At 57.3% G+C, this 18,954-nt stretch overlaps 1 protein-coding gene across 15 annotated transcripts in view; it reads right to left on the minus strand.

Moving 5' to 3' along the window:
• Positions 1–18,954, minus strand: part of DIP2A (disco interacting protein 2 homolog A) — a 92,822-nt gene that overhangs the window by 2,352 nt on the left and 71,516 nt on the right. For 12 of the 15 annotated variants that reach the window (XM_060100296.1, XM_060100291.1, XM_060100289.1 and 9 more), the window contains 14 exons: positions 18,440–18,549; positions 18,275–18,355; positions 15,726–15,849; positions 10,664–10,785; positions 10,446–10,557; positions 9,145–9,254; positions 8,512–8,642; positions 7,616–7,784; positions 7,167–7,337; positions 5,297–5,358; positions 4,667–4,724; positions 2,430–2,504; positions 962–1,136; positions 315–438 (listed from right to left, as the gene is read on the minus strand). In XM_060100296.1, coding sequence (XP_059956279.1) covers positions 315–438; positions 962–1,136; positions 2,430–2,504; positions 4,667–4,724; positions 5,297–5,358; positions 7,167–7,337; positions 7,616–7,784; positions 8,512–8,642; positions 9,145–9,254; positions 10,446–10,557; positions 10,664–10,785; positions 15,726–15,849; positions 18,275–18,355; positions 18,440–18,549 — 1,624 coding nt within the window. The other 3 variants (XR_009532665.1, XR_009532666.1, XM_060100298.1) reach the window with 3 other exon arrangements.

Below are 18,954 nucleotides of genomic sequence, written 5' to 3' on the forward strand. Positions count from 1 at the left end.
GCAAGCTCCCTACAAGGTGAGGAAATCCTGAGTCTCGACCAGTTAAATTAGGAAATTCACGTTAAAAGCAGAAGCATTTCAGGATAACTGTGGAGCTCTCACCTTTTGCCTGTGTATTTGTGGACAGACTCTTAGCTTAAGACTGATTAGGAAGAAGAAAAACCAAGCAAACCCAAACAAGGGGTCTCTGGCCCGTGATCCCAAGAGCATGTCTGGGGTCTGCTCCTGGAGAGGCAGCTGGCCGCCTCACCCGCTCGGCCGCAGTGCCTGCCCTGGCCCCGGAGAGCTGGGTGACGGGCGCCCCAGGCCCTCACCACTCGGCGATGCTCCTGTGCGCCCGGATCACTGACGTCTCGATGTCGACGGGGTGATAGCGCATGCCCCTCAGCTCCAGCGTCTCGTCCAGAGACCCCACCACGTACAGCGCGTCGTGTCGCTCTGTGGACAGCACAGTTCGCCCACCTCAGCACAGCACGCGGTGCCAATGGCTGGCGACTCAAACGTTGCCTGACGACAGCCTCCTGCCACGCTCGGCCCCGAAATTCAGAGAAGTTACGCCCACGTCTGAATATTTATTTAACAACAACTTTTACTATCTCTGGAAACGAAGCAGCAGCTACAGAGGCTCCCAAAACTTCTGACAGCATCTGGCCAGCGTGCTGTGGCCAAGGGACTTTGAAAGCTTGGGGGGCCGTGTGGGGAGGGCCCAAGAGATGGCTAGTGAGACACGCCCACGGCTAAGCCTGGGGGGCCCACAGCCTCTGCCAGCAACCCCACATCCTCCACAGAGGCTGGGGTGCAAGACCAGTGAAGGAAAAAGAGTAATTTTCAGAGAAAACCGTGTCAGGGCACCTAGAGAGACGAGCTCCTAGCAAGGGGCGAGGTGAGTCGGCGGGGGCCCCCAAGATGCCGCCCACATGGAGCTCAGGTGCCGGTGTGGGGCTGCACAGGGACCCCTCACCTCCGCTGGCGTCGGTGAGCTCTGTCCTTCGGAGGAATCCCAGGAAGCCAGTCCTTGCCCAAACGGTCTGGGTGTCTCCGAAACTCAGCCGGGCACTGAAGTGGTCGGCGTGGAGGCCCTCCTCCCCGTAGACTGTGTAGTACCCAGTGGCGCTGTGTGGGCTACTCACCCAGACCTGGGGGCCCAGGGGACGAGGGGGTCAGTTGCCACGGTGCCAGGCACAGTCTGTGCCGATTCACGGCAGCAACGCCACAGCACACGGGTGCGGGGACGGGGTGCTCGAACTAAGTTACAACAACAGGCACGGAAAGCAGGCAAGTGACTGTCCTCCTTCAAATGAACCGTTCCCCTCCTTGGACCCCGGAGAGATGCCTGTGGGACAGCGATGTACACAGCTGACAGTAAGAAAGAACCGGGAGCAACCTGCACGTGCACACGCACACAGGGCCAGCGAGAGAGTCGGGGCGCAGACCCGCCCGCACGTGGGCTAACGGTGCCCAGAGCGTCACGGGCCCCCAGGGCACCCTTCTAAAGCCAGGGCCCTCCAGGACCCACAGGCGGCTCCCGACTGACTACCAGGCTCTAGGTATCCCCCAAAAGCAGGGTCCGAAAGAGGACACAGTGTGGCCACATGGGTCCCGGCCTGGGGCAGACCTGCCAGGACTGTCTTGGGACCCACTGCTGCCCTAACAGGCCTGGGCCCAGCTGGCCAGGAAGTGGGTGGGGTAGAGGGGAGGCCCCAGGCAGAGCACACCCAGCCCTGGGACTGGGACACCTTTCCTGGCCGATGCGGCATGAGCCCCGGGCCCACCCATGCCCTCGTCCCAGCTGGTCAGGGACCAGGCAGTGTGTGTGGACACCCCTGGGTGCTGCCCTCAGCAGTGCAGGATGCTGGCCCCCAGGCCCGGAACTGGGAGCTGAGACCGTTCCCACCGTAACAGACCAGCCTGGGCACCCAGGCTCCACCTGCCATCCTGGCCACCAGGTACTGGGTCCCACCTGTCCCGTTACTCTAGACCAGGTGCTGTACGCAGGCATAACAAGGACCCCAGCATAGCCTGTGTCCTGGGGCAGTGAGGACCCCCCGCCCCGTGTCCCCAGGATGGAGAAGACCATCTCTCTTAGCTATGGGGTCCGCCCCGTGCTGTCCCTCACTGGGGCTGCAGGAACTTCCCTTCAAGGAACAGCTGTTTCCTCCACGGCTGCGGGGTCCTGTGAGGCTCCTTAGGCCACCCAGTGTCTGCAACTCAAGGTTTCCCTCTGCTAGTGGGGTAACGGGGCAGGGGGCTTCATCCCAAGGGCAGGATCCTGAAATCCTACCCAGGGACTGGGTCCAGGAGCACAAGCACTGTGGGGACAGGTTCCCCAAGGCACGTGCGACACCAAAGGTTCAGAACCCCCGAATCTGGGGCAGAACGGGGAGGAGGGGGAGGAGCAGGTCCTGGGCGCTGGGGCCCCGCTGCCTCACCTCGCCCAGGTGCGAGTCTCCAAGGGGCCCTCTGGTCTCGCTGTGGGCGATGACGACCTTCACTCCAGGGAGGATCTGCAGGGAGAACCGAGCTCCAGGTCAGAGGCGGCATGGCCCTCCTGACTCAAGTGCGTCAACACAACGCCCTTCGAAGCTGATCCAGAGGATGTGACACGTGCATGGGGGCAGTCAGGTTCAGAAGCCGACCTAAATCTGCCTTTGAATTTTAACAGGAGAGATTTTAACAGAGAAAAATAAATTCTGAATCTTAGCAAAATCACCCAGTTCCTGAGAATGGACCCTATTTTGGATGGCAAGAGGGGTCAAGGGGGTCTTTCCCTGAGGCCCCTTGTGAGAGCTCACGAGTGCCGGGGGTCCACATGACTCGGCTGCATCCCCCGCCGGCCCCCGAGCCCCCGGCTCTGGATGGAAACCTGGCCCCCAAGAGGCCTTCCTGCCCCTAGACTCAGAGTGGGGCAGCTGCTGAGCACGGGCGCCGGGCCCACCAGGGGCCATGGAGAAGACTCCAGGGGAGTGTGCCTCGGGTCCAGGACCCCCGCTGGGCCTGCGGGGCCTCACTGGGCTCAAGTCAGAACACCTGGCTGCTCCTGGACACCTGTTCTGTGTCCTCAGTTTCCCCAGGTATAAAACGGGAGGTGACAGTAGAGACGTGCAGGCAGTGGAGGAAGGGACGAGGGGTCACAGGAGGTCACCACGGCCGGCGCCAGACCCTCCCCTCCTCGTGCTGTCCCCACAGCCCTGGTGGGGCCGTTCTGTTTCCCCGGATGCTGCTGGGCCTCCGACCTCTCCCCGTGTGGCCCACCCAAACCCTGAAGCCAGAGCTCTTTCCAGAACCCAGGTCCGTCAGTGCCAATTTATCATAACAGAGAAATATGGGGGGAAAGTCCATCAAAAACGGACGCAGAGCCATGTGTGATAGGAAACAAAAAGGCACCAGAAAGAATTAAGAATTGCGTTCGCAGAAAGGACAATGCGGACTGCACACGGGGCGTTTCTGTGCGTGTGGAAGGGACAGGAAGGGAGCCCTGGCCTGTGTCCACACTCCCCTCCTCCACGGTCTGTGCCTTCCTTCCCAGGCCCCACGCCCACCTGCCCACGAGAGCGCCCTTCTCTCCTCCTCCCCTCCCCCCAGTGCAGCTCCCCCACGCAGGCCTCCCTGTGGCCCCAGGACCTTTGCACCAGCTGAACCTCCTCCCCAGGTCTCTGCTCCTCCTCTGGGGCAGCCCCTGCCGGTGCACAGCCCCCGCCGGCTCCTCCCCTACGTTCACGGCGGGCTCGTCCTGCGCTGCCCGCGGGTCCCCTCCCCGTCTCCTTGGGGGCAGCTGTGGCGTGCGTCGGGAGAGTGTCAGCAGAGCAGGGATGAGCCGAGCCCTCCTCTGGCTGTGCAGCTGCAGAGGGAGGCCCGAGGCCGGGGGCGGGGCGCAGGCCTCCCCCCACCATCACAGTGTCCGACGGTTCCTGGGGGTCTTCTTCCTTCCTCTGAACCTCCTCTGCTTCTGAGAACGCCTGTTCTCCTGGCTCTATGTCTGCTGACCCCTCACAGTGGCTCAAAGTTTTTCCCTGGGTGCCCTCAGGTGATCTCACAGCCCCACCACCTGAGCCCACTCTGGGCCCCTGAGATTGCACCAGGCCTGGACTGCTTTAATGGTAAACTGCCACCGTGGTGGGGACCACTTCCTGGCTGTCGCTTGAGCCAGGGGCTGCGTTCTTCCAGGCCCCAGTGAGCTGCTCCAGGGCCACCATGAAGGCAACAGGCACCCCGTGGCCTCAAGACCCAGCAGTGCAGCTCCTTCTTGGTCTCTGCACCTGAGGTCCTCCCTTTTTGGAACTGGAGCTCAGATGTAGACGTAAAGACTTAGCAAGTGTGTGTGTGTGTGTGTGTGTGTGTGTGTGGTGTGTGTGTGGTTGTGTGTGTGGTGTGTGTGTGGTGTGTGGTGTGCGGTGTGTGTGGTGTGTGTGTGGTATGTGTGCGGTATGTGTGGTGTGTGTGCGGTGTGTGTGTGTGCGGTGTGTGTGCGGTGTGTGTGGTGTGTCGTTGTGTGTGGTGTGTGTCTGCGGTGTGTGGTGTGTGTGTGTGGTTGGTGTGTGTGTGTGTGTGTTTACAGCAAGGAGAGGCCTCTACGTCAGCCCAGCCCAGCCCGACCACAGGGGTCTGTGCTCATTGCGAGCACCTCCCAGGGACGATGTAAGGATAGAGGCCCAGTCCCCTGCACTACCTTTCCAGACTCTGTCAATGGCAGACTGTGCGGAGAACCCCGTTCCACCAAACGTACCCTAAAAATTAACAAGGGAAAAATTTCAGAATAAAATTTACTACACAGACAACAATCTCTAAAAAGGCAACTCACAAGGTAGTCAGAAATTGATTATCACTGCAACAGCCAGTCCGTTGACAACAGCCAAGCCTTTTAGCCTTTCGATCAGGACCTTGCTGTGACCTTGGAGCAGTGACTTCGGGTGCATGGCTCACCAAGGACTGCTCAGGGCAGGAGCTGGCTCTATGTCCTCGGGGGGCCCCTGGCCAGCTGGCCTCGCCCCCCGGGAAGCTCCACCATGGTTTACCTCAAGCTGCATTTGAGGATCCAGAACAGGGATCTGGCTCCAAAGCTGGAGGGACCCCGACCCGCAGGTACACACCGTGGCCCCTGGGACATGTCTGCTGACGTGATGCCTCTGTCCTGCCCAGCGACGGGCTTACTTGTTTTCTACCCCATAAAAAGCCACGTGTCAAATGCTCGGTCACTCTTGGAAGGTCATTCCCTTCCTGGTTGTGGGAATGAGTGATCAAGGGAGGACACAGGGATGCAGGGGAGGCCCAGGCTGCCCGGGGGCCTGGGTGCTGTTACCTGTCATGGCGCAGTGCCCTCATGTCCACGTAGACGGTCGTGGGGTCTGGGCCGGCTGTGCCCTGCAAGGGGAGCAGCAGAGGAGCGTCCACGCGGGCCTCCCGCTGTGGTTCCCAGGGGCGTCGCCTCCACGCGGGTGCAGCTGGGGGACAGCTCCTCCGGCCCTAGGCGTGGGGGGGGGGGGCCGGGAGGGCAGCTGCCCTGCTCCCAGCAGGAGTCTGCTTTCCTGCCAACATCTACAAGGCTTGGTACCATCGAGGCACCTCCAGTGACACTGAAGGAAGATGTCACGTCAAACCAGTTCACATTTCAGTCCTGACAGCTCTCTTCCCGCTGGTCTCTAAGAAAACACTGCTATGGGTTTTGGGGCATTTCCACCGAGCCATGCTCGCTCCGACCTAATTCTCCTGAGGACTGAGCACAGCGAGGCCCCACCAGGGATTTGCCAGAATGACGTCCTCACTCTCTCTCCTCTCATCTGACAGCTGACGTTGGCCCTGATTACAGGACAGCACGTTCCTTTCACTAGATAAGGAACATCAAGTCACACGACACTCTGCCCCAGCATCATTCTCTGAAGATCCCAAAGTAACCTAGGTCTGCCCTGGAATGAAAACGGAAATTTTTTCATTGAGACTAAACACAGCCCTTCCTCCAGAGGCAATTTATTAAAACGAAGGTTAAATGCTTCTGAAAATACTTTTTGTCTTAAATTCAGTTACGAAGGAGTTACTTTTGTAATATGGCAAATAACGCCCACCGTGAGCAGGAGAAACACGTATTTGTCTGGAGCTCACGAGAGGCCCCTCAAGGGCGAGGTCAAGGTCGTACCTGCTCAGCCAGCTTTCCCAGCCAGTTGGGCGGACAGAGACAAAGGAGGCCAGCAGAGGGAGACAGGGAGGAGAAGCCACAGGAAACACAGAGAGCACAGGCACGTGAGAAACACAGCTGAGAGACAGCGAAGTGCATCACTGCATCTCAAAGTGCAAACCAAGAACGTCCCAGCAAGACTTCTGCCGCCCACGCGCTGATAAGCAACACAGATGCCATCGCGTTTCCAGGAAGGAGGGCCCGGGCTCCCAGCAGCCTAGGTGCAGTCGCACTGTCTACAACGGGAGGACCTCACGAGGGACCACCCCACTCCTCCTGCCACTCAGCAAGGGTCCGAGTGAGATGGTGAGCCGTCTCCATTGTGGAGAGGCCGTCGCAGGAACACCAGGACAACAGGACGCCCGCCTCTGCAGTCGAGACCCTCCCTGTGCCCGGCAGGCACTGGCCAGTACGGGCTCGGGGATGAGGGACTGTGGTTCCCCTGAGGCCTTTCCTCCCCACAACTCCTGAACATGGGTGCGTGAGGCATGCAACGTGGTTTAGAAAGAAGTGGGACTGAGGTATTAGTAGGAGATCTGGAAAACAGCCAGTCACCTGACTTCAGAGGCAGTGAAGAGCGCTGCACTACAGTTAGCTGTTCTGAAACTTTGTTTCCTTTTAATAAGTAAAATATCTTAATGTTCCAAAAATGAATTCCGGGCAATATAAACCATCACACTCGTCAATGTTTCCATTTAAAATTGCTAGATGTCTTAAAAAACAATTAGCTTATTCTTGCTTTAGAATATTAATTGCATACCATATCCAACTTAGAAATTCTTCCAGATAATAGTCACTGGTCAAAAAAATTTTGATTTTTCCAAATAAGTCTTTGTTCATCAAGAACAGAATCTCTTTTAAAGTAAAACGCTCAGCTCTCAAAGCTAACGTGCTATTTGGAAAACGCAACATCAAAGGCTGGGAGGACCAGAAAGGACCCAAGGACGACGGAGAAGCGCAGTGCGTGCACGTGCGCCCAGCGGGAAGCCCTGCCGCCTACCTGGAGGCAGATGGCCACGTTGACCCTGCAGCCAAACGTGGTGCTCACAGCGCGCGCAGGCAGACCCAGGTCCCTGAACAGCTTGGAGAAGGACTGTGTGAGCGCGATCCTGGGCCGCTCCTCGGCCACCACCATGCAGGTGCGCACGCACGACAGGTTCACGCCCTTCATCTGTGGGAGGAGTGGGCGCACACCGCCGGGTCTGAGCGTGAAGGCCAAGCTGCTCGAGCCCCGCCTCCTCGGTTCCGTCTCCCCAGCTCCGCCCTCTCGGCTCCGGCCCCTGAGGCCTCGGAGACCCGGGGTCAGACCCACCCTGCCCTGCGCCCGCCCCCTCTCCTCCCAGGAGGTGCACCATGGGTGTGTGTTGGGGTGTGGGGGGGGGAGCCCCGGGAGGGTTTTCGGTTGCTGGGAGAGGTCCGGTGGTCTCTCCAGGCCCAGACGGCACGCACCCTGAGCACTGCTGTCTGCGCGCCCAGGCCCCGGGCGCACATCTCCATCACCGAGTAGGAGCAGAAGGTGACGCGGGCCTTGTACTGGCTGACAGCCCACAGCCACAGGGACACGTTGGTCTCCAGCTCCGACGGGGGCACCAGCACCGACTGGTGTCCCGAGTAGACGCTGCGACAGCGACAGGGGCGGGGTCAGCACGTGTGCAGGTGCCTCTCCCCTCAAGGACACTACCCTTCCCGGCAGAGCCCACCCTTTCTGCTCTGGCCGAGTAGGGCTTTCAGTAGAAAACTTGGGGGCGCAGGTCCCGCCACCAGCACTCAAGGATCCAGGGTCGCTGTCAGGGACGGGCCAGCCAGCAGGGACGGGGTTCTGCTTACAAAGATGGGTTCCTACTTCCCTGTTCTGGATGGAATCAGTAGTAACGGAGAGTGTGCACTTAATAAAAAGGCATTTTTACTCTTTTACTCAATTTCAGACCCCAACTCCAACCCACCAAACACCCACACAAACCAACCCACGCACACATGTATCCTCTGCTTGGTGGGCTTCAAAAATGTACCTTAGAAAGGGGGCGTCTAAAGAAGCAATTCAGCCGGGGTGGGGTAAGGAGGGGGGGATTCTACCCACACACTCACCTTCCACTCACCTGCACACTCAGCTCCATTCACCTGCACACTCAGCTCCACTCACCTGCACACCCACTCTCCACTCACCTGCACACTCAGCTCCATTCACCTACACACCCACCCTCCACTCACCTGCACACTCAGCTCCACTCACCCGCACACTCAGCTCCACTCACCCGCACACCCACCCTCCACTCACCCGCACACTCAGCTCCACTCACCTGCACACCCACCCTCCACTCACCTGCACATTCTACCTGCACACTCACCTGCACAGACACCACAGGGCAAAGCCGAGGCCACAGTAGGGGTCGAGGCAGATGGCGATCTGCCTGGAGGGGTACAGCTCACACTGCAGCTTGATGGAGCGGCACAGGGCACTGGCGGCTGCGTGTGACATCTTAAGGAGTGAAAGGAGAGCTCTGCTCGGTGACGTGAGGGAAGAGGGAGGGCTGACGGCAGTGCCTGCTGCCCACAGCGGCCGGACCCCTTCGCTTCCTGAAAGGGTGGCTGGCCCCAATCCCACATTCACCAGTCAGTACCCAGGAATGGCACACTGTGAACCTTCTAGGTGAGAGTTCACGGTAATAGAGAATTTTAGTGGAGCGTTTGGTGCCTGCTAATGTGACAGACTCATCCAAGCCACCTGGTCCTCGAGGCCAGATAGTCACGAACCAGAAAGTTTAGACGTTACCATAAAACCTAAAATACGCATCACTCTCGGGCTAACCTAATCCTGGGGTTTATTGGTATTTAACACAAACTTTAAGGAGCAAAACTGCTGCTTTAAGCTCTGGGAGGAGGAAGGGCCTGCACAGACCTGCAGCCAACACCCTTCTGCCCTTTGCCCGCCCACTGTGCCAGGGGCCGGAGTGGAGGGGAGCTCCAGCCAGAGAACCCACCTTCACACCCGCCAGGATCCCCGTGGTCGACACGCTGAAGTCCAAGTATGCGAGCATGTCTGGGGACGGGGGCCTGAAGATGCTGGCCACCCTCTTCTTGGGTACGTCATCTGTCGGTCAGGGGACACGGGGGGCGTGGGTGCTAGCTCAGGCTCTCGTGGGCAGAGAGGAGACGGGACGCACAGAGGGAGCTGGGGAGCTCAGAGCAGAAGTCAGGCTGCGGGAGAGCAGGCGGCGTGTGCATGCAGGGAAGGTCACGTGGAACGGACCCTCGCCGACCACGCCGAGCATGTGGTGATGGGGACAGGGGACGAGGTGGACACGGAGGGCTGGAGATGGGCCGAGAGAGCCCCACAGGACAGCTCAGAGGAGCGGGGACTTGGCCAGGGTCCCAGAGCCTGTGATGGAGCCAGGATTACCGACATCTCTATGCACAGTGAGTGCTAAGGATGGGCCCCCAGGGCTCTGGGTGCTTCATCGCGTTCCTTCAGGACCATGAGATGGGCACAGCACTGACTGCGCACAGGTGGGCGCAGGCGAGGCGAGGGCAGGGAGCGGTGAGGTGAGGGGACTCCCCGGAGCCCATCTGCTCCTGGGCCCACCCCTGGGTGCCCCGCCAGCCGCCCTGGACCAGCTCCCCGTGCCTGTTGCTGGTATCAGGCAGGTGGCCACTGACAACACGGTCCCTGACTTCCTCTCGTGGGCAGTGCCCTGGTGGGCAAGGACAGGCACCTATACCCACCAGGTGTGACGGGGAAGGAGGGATCCCTCTCTGCTTGCCGGCTGGCACCCATGTGGCCGTGCGCGAGTTACCGATGGAGCCTGCAGGGTGCTGCTGGTTTGGGGTGTCTTGATGGCTGAACCAACAGGCCAAGGCAGAGGGGGCCCACAAGCATTTCCTGGGGCGTAGGAGCACGTACCCATGATGGGGACCCAGGACGGCTGTGTGTGTGCTGTGGGCACCGTCTATGTCCCCGCAACTGCCAACCGCTGCGTGGGCATGAAAGGCAGTAAGGGGAGCTCATCCACAGGCGCCGGGCCTTGGAAGGACCTCTGCTCCCCACCACCTGCCCTCTGTTCTGCGCGCCTGGCTCTAGGCTCAAGCTGGTGGACACAGGCTGTCAGGCGCCCAGCCGGCAAGTCTCCTGTTGGTCGCCTCTCACCATTTACTGAAGCTGCTAAGCTGCTCTTAGCCAACCTTTATGTTTACGTGGCGACAACGCAATCCCTACAACAAAGGAAGGAAAGGGGGCTGATCCTGGCGGGGCCAGCGAGCACACCAACGCAGCAAGGACGCGCACCTGTATCTAGAATGGTCGGCCAGGTCCTGACGTCCACGGTGGCCAGTGCTTCTTTGGACTTGAGCAGCCGCGTGATGGCCTGCGTCGTGAGCACACACGCAGACTTGCTGACCTGCAGGGCACAGGGGTTGAAGGCACAAGTGAGTCTCGGCGCCTGGGAGCAAACTGCACACGGGCCCACGGTCAGGTCCGCCCTGCCGGCTGTGGTGCCTGCCTACCTCCACAATCATCTTGACGGTGGGAAGTGTGGTGGCGAGGTTCTGGGGGTGCGGGGGCCGCACAGAGACAGGCACGCAGCCGCAGTACAGGCAGCCGTAGAAGGCGGCAATGAGGTCCACCCCTGGGGAGACACATGGTCAGAGGGCGTCAGCGGGTCAAAGGCGGCTCCCCACGTCCAGGGCCATGGATCCACGAGAAAGACCAGGGGCCTCACCTGCTGTGCTTGAATATAACCACCCTCCTCCACACTAACAGGGTGTGCACCGAACAGCGCTGTTACGGAGGGACAGAGAGCTACCCCCGCTGCAGGTCAACCTCCGCCCAGACACGGGGAGGTCAGGAGGCGTGGGGGGGTGCGCAGTCACGGCCCAGAGGAGGCCATGGAGGGCGGGTGGGCGAGCTGCCCACCCCGGAAGCCCCGCACCTCTCGCGTGCATCTGCACCCTGACATGGGGGACCTGGCCGCTTCTCCAGGGAGGCCCACACCCCTGGGGATGGGCCAGGATGTCCCTGCCCTGCTCTCAACCCCGCGCCAAAACGTGGGACCACTTGCTGCTCCTTCAACTCTTTCATGTGTTTCAAGTTCTCCATAATTAAAACCGGGGAGAACTGTACACTTCTAACCCATCTTCCCCTCTTGAATTCAGTCCGACTTGAGGACAGCTGAGTCCCACACTCTGGAGACTCCTCCAGAAGCTGTCCTCAAATCACACAAGGCCCTGCCTGACAACATCTGGCTACCAGACACCAGTCTCAGGCTGTTTTGATTCCAGGGTCAAAATAAATACGCAACGTTTAACCCAGCTCACGGGTTTCACCAGATTACAAGTTCACGATGCTCCATCAGGGCCAGGGGTGCTCAGCATGGTCATCTTTACAGGCCTGAGCCCACCCACCAGGGACCACCCATCTGTGCTGTGCTTGTGGGCAGCTCAGGAGACAGAGCCAGCAGGCAGGCCGACACGTGTGTGAGTGTCCTCACACCCAGCAGGGCCACTCTGCCCAATGTGCCACAAAGGTATCACCAAACCGAACACAAGAAAGCACCATCAGCAACTCACTTCCACGAGCTCATGCAGCTCCTGCCGTCCCTGCGTGTGCATCTCCTCTTGTCCTGGCATCACCAGGCGAACATGCGGGGCAGCCCTGTCCCTGCCCGCACCCTACCTGTCTGCAGCTCCCAGAGAGTCACCCCAGGGCCACACACCCCTCTGAGGAGAAAGTCCTGGCCCCTCGCAGGAAATCAGGAAATGCACAACACACGCACGCGCACACACGCACACACGCACACACACACCGGTGTGCATCTGCAAAACACCTGCACCCATTCTCAGCCTTCAAGGAGGGCGGGATCTGCCCTCCAGCTATTAATTATACTCTCCACCTGCTGGTAAGGTTGTAAATTCAGAACTTCACCAAGCATTTTCCTTTATTCAATAAACATTTTGTATAAACAGTGTCAAACATGCCCCAAATAGAGGGAGGCGTCGGGCCTCCTTCTGTCTTTTCTCCTATTCTCCTGTTACTTCAGCGTCCCTCACCCCCAGCATGTCCTCACGCTGCATGCCTGCAGCTGCAGCCCTGAGCCCCGGCATGGCTGTGGTCCTCCCAGGCTCTCCGCCGGGTGTGGACGGTGACGGCCGGGGCTCCCGAGCAGCTGCGTCCCTGCCTCATCTAGGCCGGGGTGATGTCTGCCTCACACTGAGGCCAGGGAGACGAGAAGAGTGGGAGCTGCAATCAGTCCTGGAGAAAAATGACCGCACGTTCCCAGGACCAGAAAGAGCAGCATAATTCTAATGCCAGTGGGAGTTCTGGAGTGTCCAAGCCGCCACGCAGCTGAGTCCAGAAACAAGCTGGGCCGCCAGCTCACCCTGGCTGCCGGGCAGGGAGCCCTCCATGGCAGCCCCTGGAAAGAGGCCCCCAGATCCCACAAGCAGAAAGTGCCCAGTACAAGTCGTGTCCTGCCAGACACACTGAAAAGAGACGGTACCCAAACCTGAGTCAGGAGATCCAGAAGCATGAAAAAGAGGGAGAAAAGGCAGTAACGAAAAAGAACATTTTCCTGATATGAAGATTAAGTGGGCAAGAAAGGGAGAGAGGACCTAGACCCAGGCATTTCCCAGTAAAATTCCTGAACTAGAACCAACAAGCTTCCAGGCAAAACAACAACAAACTTATAAAGGGGGGAAAAAAGAAAATCACCCACAACCCTGGCGAAGCACCTACCAAGACAGAGAAACCTGTGATTCCTGTTCCGGCTAAGGCTCAGGCCGCCAGGGAAAGGAAAAGGTCTTTCGAGTGCCCATCACCCGTGCGCCAGACGCAGGAGAAAAACATCCCCTAACAGCCAAGCAACAAACTCCCAGAACCAAGACCCCAAGACAAGGCAGGAGAGACAGAGCGGGTGCCAAGTGGGTGAGATGGAGCCGACGGTGAGGATGGGCTGTAGGGGCCGCACTGGGCAGAGTGAGGGGATTCCACAGGAGCCAGGTGGCACCGGAGGGAGCCCAGAGGGCTGGGAGCCCCCAGGAGGCCCAGACGTCCCGACTGGGGAGGCGTAGGCATCTTGTTCCCACGACTGAGGGTCTGATCAGAGAGGGCGAGGGACGGAAACCGTTCACCCACTCACCAGTGCCCGTGAGCAGCCATGAGGGTTTGGGCCCAGCAATCCAGCCCAACACAGAGAGGACACGGAGTGGAGCTCGGGGCTCAGGGTGCGGGGCACAGAAAGAGACGGGGTGGGGGGTGGGGTCCGTGCGGGTGGCCCGGGGGCCAAGTCCCACCCAAGGTACAAGGAAAAGAATCAGGGGCAGATCGTCATCTGTCCAGACAAAGTCAGCAGATAAGAACTTCAGCCCATTTTAACATGTGCTAAAATGCATTAAGAAAATGATGCAAGATATGAAAGAATAACCAAAATCAGAACTAGAAAAAAGAAATGAGGAAAGAAGTAGAAATTATAAAAAATCATTTCAGAAACGAAGATGGAACTAGAAGGAGCCCAAGAGCAAATAAGACAACGGACACAGAAACCACGAAGAGGAGACTGGAAATTCAACGGAGACACTCCTGGGGAAAATGACAGAGAAGACCTAACACGTGGGCCATGGGAGCAGGAAGGAGATGCAAAGAAAATCAAAGCAAGGGAAGGGACAGAGAAAAGACTACAGTTCTAGAAAACTTCCTTAAAATTAAAAAAAAAAAGATTTGCAGCTTCTTATTTAAAGATACCTTATACATTGTACGGCATTGATGGTATAGTGGTGAGCATAGCTGCCTTCCAAAGATTCCTTAGGTAAGAGAACGCTGCCCTGTAATAATCAATGTTACAACCATATGCCGGACTTTAAGAAGGGAAAAAAATGTCCTTTTGGCACCTAGAGCAAAAAGGCCAGTGACTCATAAGAGGAAGAAAATTAGATTATCGTCAGACTTGATGCTTAAGGCCAGGAGAAAATGGACACATATTTGAGAGGCTCAAGAAAAGAAAATGTGAGTCGGGGTTTTTTTTATCTAGCAAAAACAACTTTCATTACGAAGTGTACAGACGGTTACCAACAGGCAAGAACTCAAGGGATACTGCTCCCATGAACCCTTCCCGAGAAACCAATCAGAGAACCAGCGTGGCAGAAAGAGACTGAATGCAGGCACCAGTGCACCGCGGGTGCGGAGAGGCCAACTTTGCAGGCCCCCAGCCCCGCCCGCCCCGGCGACACAGAGAGCACAGCTACAGGGAAAGCGGGTGGAGAAAGCACGTGTGGAAATATTTAAGCTGCTTCCAAAAATCACACAGGTGGTCACGTATTACTACTGTTATTTTGGGGGTGCTGCTTGTGACACAGGATAAAGCAAGTGAGTGATCTTGGGATATTTGAATTCTATCAACTCCCATCCTGGAGAATCAGGATTCTCAGTAGGGAAGAAGGGAGACACAGGCGTAAAGCAGACAGAACGTCAAGAAGGGTTCAGTAAAAGCCTGTAACCCTGAATCTGATCGGGTGCAACAATATGAACTCATGAGGCACTGCCTGTCTCCGAGATATAATTATTACACTCATTTTAAATCAGAGCTCTGTTCAAGAAAAGGGCCAACGGCCAGCGGCCAGCCTAGGAGGGACGAGCCCCTGGCCCAGACTGGTGCTGTGAACACCAGGCTCCACGGAGAACTGGCCGGGGCACCTGGTCCCAGCAGACAGCAGGAGGCATCAGGACAGGAGGTCACACCCGGGGACGTGGGAGCAGCTCCCACTAGAGTGTGACGAGAAACAGAATTCATTTTGTTGATAGAAGGAAAGAAGCAACACTTACTCTACCTTTCACAGCTGAATTCTACCACTGGGTGACCAGATACTAACGAGGGCAAATGTCTGTTTATAGTTTATGGCTGGTAAGTGAGAAAGAAAGGACAGAGTTAGAACACCACCGTTTAGTGACCCTTAAAGCATTAATGAATGCGGGACAGAGAATGTCAACGGCTGCTAGCGTGCTAATTCTGCAAAAGAAAGGAACAGCCCGACAGCACTTAGGGTCTTGCGAGGGAGTCTGACTGGGGTTCCCTGTGGGAGCCCAGGAGCAGCAGCCCGGCACACACGGAGCCACTCCAGACGGCGGGGACACTCCAGGGCCACAGAAGAGACGGACAGAGGGCAGCCTGCAGGTTAAAGGAGACTTAAAAATATATCAGATTTAAAGAAACTTGGCAGACTAAACTGTGATGACTAGGACGCTCATCTGTGTGATCAAATTATGGAGAAATGGTGACCACAGAGGTCAGGACAGAGGCTACTTTTGGAGAATGGAGGAGGTGGCTGGGACGGGAAAAGCAAAGATCCATTTCTCGACCTGGTTGGTGGTTACAAGGGTGTTTGCTTTCTAGTAATAAAACAGAGGGGAGAGATGCGGGAAGAACAGCCAGATGAAGAAAGCAAACAGAAAGGAAAGGCTGGACTAAGACAGGCAAGAGTGGACTCACAATTACATACAAGTGCTCACAGGGGTGCAGGCACGCGTGACGGGAGCACAGGGTGGGCACGGGCAGAGGGCAGGGTGGCAGGTCCTTACCTGGGGGGTAGACCAGGGCCACGTGGGCCCCGGTGGTCAGCCTGGCCTTCTCCATCAGAGCAGCGGCCACTCTCTCAGCCTTTCTGTGCAGCTGGATGCAGGTGGTGGTGCTGGTGACTGTGCCCTAGGAAAGCAATCGTGGGCACTGCTGAGCGGGGGGCGGGGGACGACCCACGGACACTCCGTGCACAGCCCGTGTCTGAGCCCCTGTGGTCAGGAACCAGGACAGGTGCCACCCCAGACCCGTCTGCAGTCTTCTCAGAGCCTGGTCGTCCACCACGGCCAAAGACTTGGCGATTGAAGAAAACCCTTTTGGCCATTATGATAAAATATTCTAAATATAACAGTATTATAAAGAATAATGTAATAAATATCCAGTTTTTCATTACCTAGTATTTTGCCACGTTGTTTCAATGTCTCTTTTATAAAATAAATCACCACCACTCTACATACGCCCCCAATTCCATCCTCTCCCTCCCTAGAAGCAACCCTTATCCTGAATATAAACACACATAAGCAAATGAGAAACAGTAAATACATGCCCCTAAACTGAACCCTGACTCATGTTCAGGCACCCCATCCACCAGGTCCCGGGGCCTGGGTTGCCGCAGGCTGCTCTTTCAGGGAGCCTGGGCGGACGAGTGGCTGGCGGGGCACCCCGCACCTGGTTCTCCACGGAGGAGAGCTCGGCTGAGGACCAGCTCCGAGCTGACCCTCCCTCCCCCTGCCGACCCGAGTCAGGCCTCACAGCTCTCTCGGCCCTTCTCAGGAGAAGTACGGCGCCACTCAGCCTAACCACCACTGGCCTGCAGGACAGCCCGGCACAGCGTCCGAACCCCTCACTGCTCCTCGGCCGGGGCCCCACCACGCAGGTCCGGGGGCTTTGCACAGCAGGTCAGACTCTCCTCACACTCAAGCTGAGGTACAGAGCGCCATGCCGGGCACGCGCCGGGAGACCAAAGGCCCAGAGCCCCCCCCAGTCCCCAAGGCTAGGGGCCACCTCGTGCCAGGGACACCACCTGCCAGGCACAGGCCTCCTCCCGGGTCGAAGGCCGGCATATCCTTGGAGACTTAAGGACAATTCAAACCTGAGAAGGTTGACAAGCCAAAAGAAGTGCAAAAACTTACAAGTTTTTGGAATGCACCTGGAGAAGGCCAGGTGGTCTTCTGTTGGTTCCTTCTGAGCTCTGAGCTTTAAAGACGATCATGGGGTCTTCTGGGCTGACCGCGCTCCTGGTGGCATCTCCGGACACGCCCACCCACAGCCCCCTCCTCCCTGGGAAGCGCCCCATCTGCACAGGCGCTCAGCCCCCACGCAGGCCACCCTCGATCCCGCGGGCCTGCCTCTGACCCCCCCTCACACGCGTCTGCATCCCCACGTCCTCTTCTCTGAATGGCCATCTCTCACCTGGACCACGGCCCCCTGGCCCGCTGCTCCCACCCTTGCCCTCTTACAATCCAGAGGAATCGCTCAGAATCACGGGCCCCGTCACACCCCTCACGGCTCACGCCTGGGGTCAGCCCAGTGCCCTGGCCTCACCGCCTCACAGCCCCGGCTGCACTGATTTTCAGCTTCTCACCATGAGCTGACTTTATCTTGGTCAACTGTTACTTATTGGCTTTAGAATTCCATCAGCCATAAAACAAGTGTCTACTGAACACCTTCCAGATCTGCAGATACATGTGAACCAGGAAGACAGCTCTTCTGGTTTTCTAGCAGGAAGACTTAATTCACTGTCTGGCGAACAGGGGCCTTTTTTATCTTCTTTAACACTGCGTATGTAGCAGGCATCAATCAATATTTCTGAATGAAGGAGCAGTGGCCAGTAACGAGCAGGACTGAAAGCCAGGCTGGTGTTTCTCTTGCTGTTGTTTTTTGGCTGCACCATGCGGCATGCACGATCTTAGTTCCCCAGCCAGGGATTGAACCTGGGCCCCCTGCATTGGGAGTGCAGTCTTAAGCACTGGACCACCAGGGAAGTCCCAAGGCCAGTGTTTCTAAGACGTCAGAGCGCAAGTGTCCTCGTGGGCCCGGGAGCGCCTGACAGCAAGTCATGCAGGGTTTTCATTGTTATTTTCCATGTTTTCATAGTTTGTCTACTGGCCCGCAACTTACAGTTTCTCCTTTATACCCTAGAAGCCCCTGGTATCGTGTAACGCCCACTGAAAGGTACCCAGGATCAGGGCAGTAAGCAGTATTTGTCATGTTAAAGCTATCAACAAACGTAGAAAGTCTAAATTCCTAATCTTTACAAAATAAACATTTCCTTTTAGTTCACTTAGCAGTACTTACATGTATACTATTCATAATCAAAAGACAAGGTAATGAGAATTTTCCTGTTAAATGTAAAAACCCCAGAAAGGTAACTGTGTGGCTTGTGTGGAAGCTGAGGCTCCCACAGAGAGAGGCAGGCCAGCCGGGGCCTGGGTGCCAAGGCTCGCTGTTCTCCAAACGTGAGGCCTCGAGTCTGAGCACCACGGCTGGGAAACAGACCTCGGCCCCTCTCCTAGGCAGGCAGCACGTGGCCCGCAGGTGCGGGCGGCCTCACCTTGGCGCTGAGCAGCAGGAAGAGCAGGTGCTCGGGCGTGGTGCTGGCCCGCCAGCGCAGCACGTCGGGCAGGAACAGGAGCTGCGGGGCGCGGGGGGCGCTCAGAGCTGGCGGCTTCCCACCCGCCAGGGAGGCCCCCTCCTCCCCCCAGCCGCCTGCCCTTACCTTCCTCGCCTGGTCACTGTCCTCCAGGTGAGACAGCTCCCTCCCTGAGGCCTGAGCGAGTCTCTTCCCAGCGACCAGATTCCCAACAATCATGGAGGCTGGTCCAACCTCTAGAAAACAAGGGGGGATTGCGAGTGAGAGGTGGGTGACGTCTGAGAGGTAATCATCACACAGCTTTTTATTTGAACAGGCAGGCATTTAATTCTTCACTATGATAAAGGTGTTCGGGAAACCAGCTACAAGGGTTACGCTAAGTGACAAACAGAATCTCTCTCTTACAAACGAGCCAGATGAAGACATTCACCACATGGCAGAAGCCCTGGGGAGATATGATCTGACCTCAGCCACAGCTAAACTCTTAATGTATTTATCTCATTGTTTTACTGGTTGTGTTTCATTTAATGGTATTTTTTGTGTTTAATAATCAACAAAGGTTAGCATTTACTAAAAATTTACATAACCAAAGGAATGAAAAGCTGTACATAAGAGTTAAACCAGGGAAGGGAAGTTGACCG

The sequence above is a fragment of the Mesoplodon densirostris genome, chromosome 5 (genome assembly GCF_025265405.1).
Source record: "Mesoplodon densirostris isolate mMesDen1 chromosome 5, mMesDen1 primary haplotype, whole genome shotgun sequence".
In the NCBI taxonomy this organism is placed as follows: domain Eukaryota; kingdom Metazoa; phylum Chordata; class Mammalia; order Artiodactyla; family Ziphiidae; genus Mesoplodon; species Mesoplodon densirostris.